At 37.6% G+C, this 2,946-nt stretch overlaps 1 protein-coding gene across 2 annotated transcripts in view; it reads left to right on the forward strand.

Annotated features, from left to right (window-relative positions):
• LOC122093965 (villin-2) overlaps positions 1 to 2,946 on the forward strand; it is a 15,859-nt gene that overhangs the window by 6,272 nt on the left and 6,641 nt on the right. For both annotated transcript variants that reach the window (XM_042664530.1, XM_042664531.1), the window contains exons 5-7: positions 104 to 340; positions 442 to 619; positions 761 to 893. In XM_042664530.1, coding sequence (XP_042520464.1) covers positions 104 to 340; positions 442 to 619; positions 761 to 893 — 548 coding nt within the window. The remainder of the gene's footprint in view (positions 1 to 103; positions 341 to 441; positions 620 to 760; positions 894 to 2,946) is intronic.

The following is a 2,946-nucleotide window of genomic DNA, read 5'->3' on the forward strand; positions in this document are numbered from 1 at the left end:
GTGGGGAGGAGGGGGTATGGACTAGGAGTGGGGTGGTGTTGAAACTGAACTTTGATGAAAATTTTGTGATACCTTCTTGTGATAATTTCTGAAATAATGATAGGATGAAGCTGGAACTGCGGCAATAAAGACAGTTGAACTTGATGCAGCCCTTGGAGGGCGGGCAGTTCAGCACAGAGAACTCCAAGGGCATGAGTCGGACAAGTTTTTGTCATACTTTAAACCATGCATTATCCCATTAGAGGGGGGTGTTGCTTCTGGATTCAAGACACCTGAGGAAGAAAAGTTTGAAACGCGACTCTATGTTTGCAAGGGGAAACGAAATATCAAATTGAAGCAGGTAGAGTGGCATGTAAACTTGGGCTAGGACACTATGTGTCCAACTTGGAGCATCACTTTCTTTTGGAGATCTAAGGGAATACAATGTATTTTTTCGTGCAGGTTCCATTTGCCCGCTCTTCACTCAATCATGACGATGTGTTTATCCTGGATACTGAGAATAAGATTTATCAGTTTAATGGTGCAAATTCCAATATCCAAGAAAGAGCCAAGGCTTTGGAAGTGATTCAGTATTTCAAGGAAAAGTATCATGAGGGGAAATGTGATGTGGCAATTGTTGGTAAGGCCGTTTGAATTTAAAATTGATCCTCTCACTTTTTGCTATGTGATGTTATCTGGATGATTCTACTACTTTGTCTACTTCTCAAATTTTCCCATTTGCTAATTCTTTTTTGTGTTGTAAATGACTTTTTTTGGTTAGATGATGGAAAGCTGCAGGCTGAATCAGATTCAGGTGAATTCTGGGTCCTCTTTGGAGGTTTTGCACCAATTGGAAAAAAGCCTCCCAGTGAAGATGATGTTATTCTGGAGAAAACTCCTGGGAAACTTTATAGGTATTTATCAGTTTAGAGTTCCGATGTGGAGAAAGAAGTGATCTATCTGGGAACCTTGAATTCAATAGTTGTTTCATCCATCTGAAATTAATATGGTGATTTTATGCCATTAACTAATATGAAATGATCTCTATTGTCATGTTTAACGATTAGACTGGTTGTAATATGGCATATATACATAAAAATGTAATATTCATGTTAATGTTATTTTCTATGGTTTGGAAATTTTTATTTTTAATTTTGGATGTACTCCTAATAAATAGTGCACCAAATATTTTTTGAGTATATTCTGACTGCCAAAAATGTGTTGTCCTAGGGGAGATGGAATTTAAATGCCTTTGTTGGCATGGAGAGAGGGAACTCTGGTCATATCTTTATTTATTGATTTAAGCTCTTGGGGTGGGTGTGGAAAACTGCGAAGATATGGGGTTTTTGACTTTCTTTAGGTTGGGAAACAGTTGGAGGTGGCAATTTCTCCAGCCCATCTGAGACAGTCCCCTTTTTTAGCTTTTAGCTTAAAATGAATGGTTACTTGGTTTATATTTGGGGCAGATTCTAAGGACTTGCATGATAACCATTCTGTTTCTGGGCTAAATTGCTATCCAGGAATGACTTTTTGTTTTTCTGTTTCTGAGCCATATTTCTGAGCAAAAAAAATGCATTTGATAACATGTAGCAATTTCTATTTATGGGCTAGAAAAAAAATAGAAATGCGTTTCTTAAGCACATATTAATTTATGTATATGTAACTTATATAGTTTTATAAAATGTCATTTAGTACCCAAAATTTTGGCATAGGCGGTGGTGGTGGTGGTGGTGGTGGTGATGGTGGTGGAGGCGGTAGCAGTAGTTGTGGAGGTGGAGGTGGTGCTGGTGGTGACAGAGGAGGTGGTGGTGTTGGTGGCAGTTGTGGTAGTGGTGGTGGGAGGTGGAGGTGGAGGTGGAGGTGGTGGTGGTGGTGATGGTGGTGGTTGTGGTTGTGGTTGTGGTTGTGGTGGCGGTGAAGGAGGTGGTTGTTGAAGTTGCATTGGAAGTGTTTTATTTTTAATATAAAATTACTTCTTTGCCCATCAAATTAACCATGTGCTCATTAAAGATTAAAGAGCAACCCCCTAATTCTCCCTCTTATTTCTGGGATAGAGTCGTTACTGATGCTTCTTATTTCTATTCCCCAACAATGAGCAACCCCCTAATTCTCCCTCTTATTTCTGGGATAGAGAAATTACTGATGCTTCTTATTTCTATTCCCCAACAACCTTTTGGTCCTGGTTCATTCTCAGGAACAAAAAAATGAACCAGCATTAGCAAACTGATTTCTGTTCTTTTTTTATTAATAGAAACAAATTTTTTGAGAAAAAGTGAAACATAATGGTTATCATGCAAGCCCTAAGTGTGCATATGACTGTGTGAGAATTTGAAGCATGGAGAGGGAATAAAGGGTTGGAGCACCAAATTTGAAAAGCTCCAAAAGTTTGAAAAGGGTGGTATGTGTAGAATAAATAAAGGGGTATGAGTGGAAATTTATGCTAGTTTTCAAGGATTTGCTTTTCCTTTCTGAGAAAAAACTTCTATTTCTTTTTCTTTGCTTATTTTAATTCCTATTTGTATTGCCTGTTAATACGTCCTGTTTTCATTATCTTAATCAGACCAATTTTGTCACTGCTTTCAAAAAAGGGCAAGAAAGTTGTGGAATTTGAACAAGCTCACATTGTTTTCTGTGACAACTTGATTGAATCATTGAAGGGATTGGTGAAGACTGTCCTTGAATTACTTGCAGAGGATTTTTCTATATTATCTCTAGGATTTTGGAAGTCCTGGACGAAAGTTTGGTCTGCTCCATAATGTTTGAATTGGCTGCTATTTCTGTATTTAATATAATTTTTTCTCGTCTGTTCTGGATTCGTAGTCCTTGATTGTGAAGTCCTCTTGCCTTTGAGCTGTGGTCTATTTCATAGGAAATAAGAAATATTTTAAGCTCCATGTCATAATACACTTTATTAATTTTCCTAGTTTTTTTATATTTTTAGCTTTCATGCTCAAGGTTAGTTTGCCC

Source organism: Macadamia integrifolia, chromosome 11, assembly GCF_013358625.1.
Source record: "Macadamia integrifolia cultivar HAES 741 chromosome 11, SCU_Mint_v3, whole genome shotgun sequence".
NCBI lineage: Eukaryota > Viridiplantae > Streptophyta > Magnoliopsida > Proteales > Proteaceae > Macadamia > Macadamia integrifolia.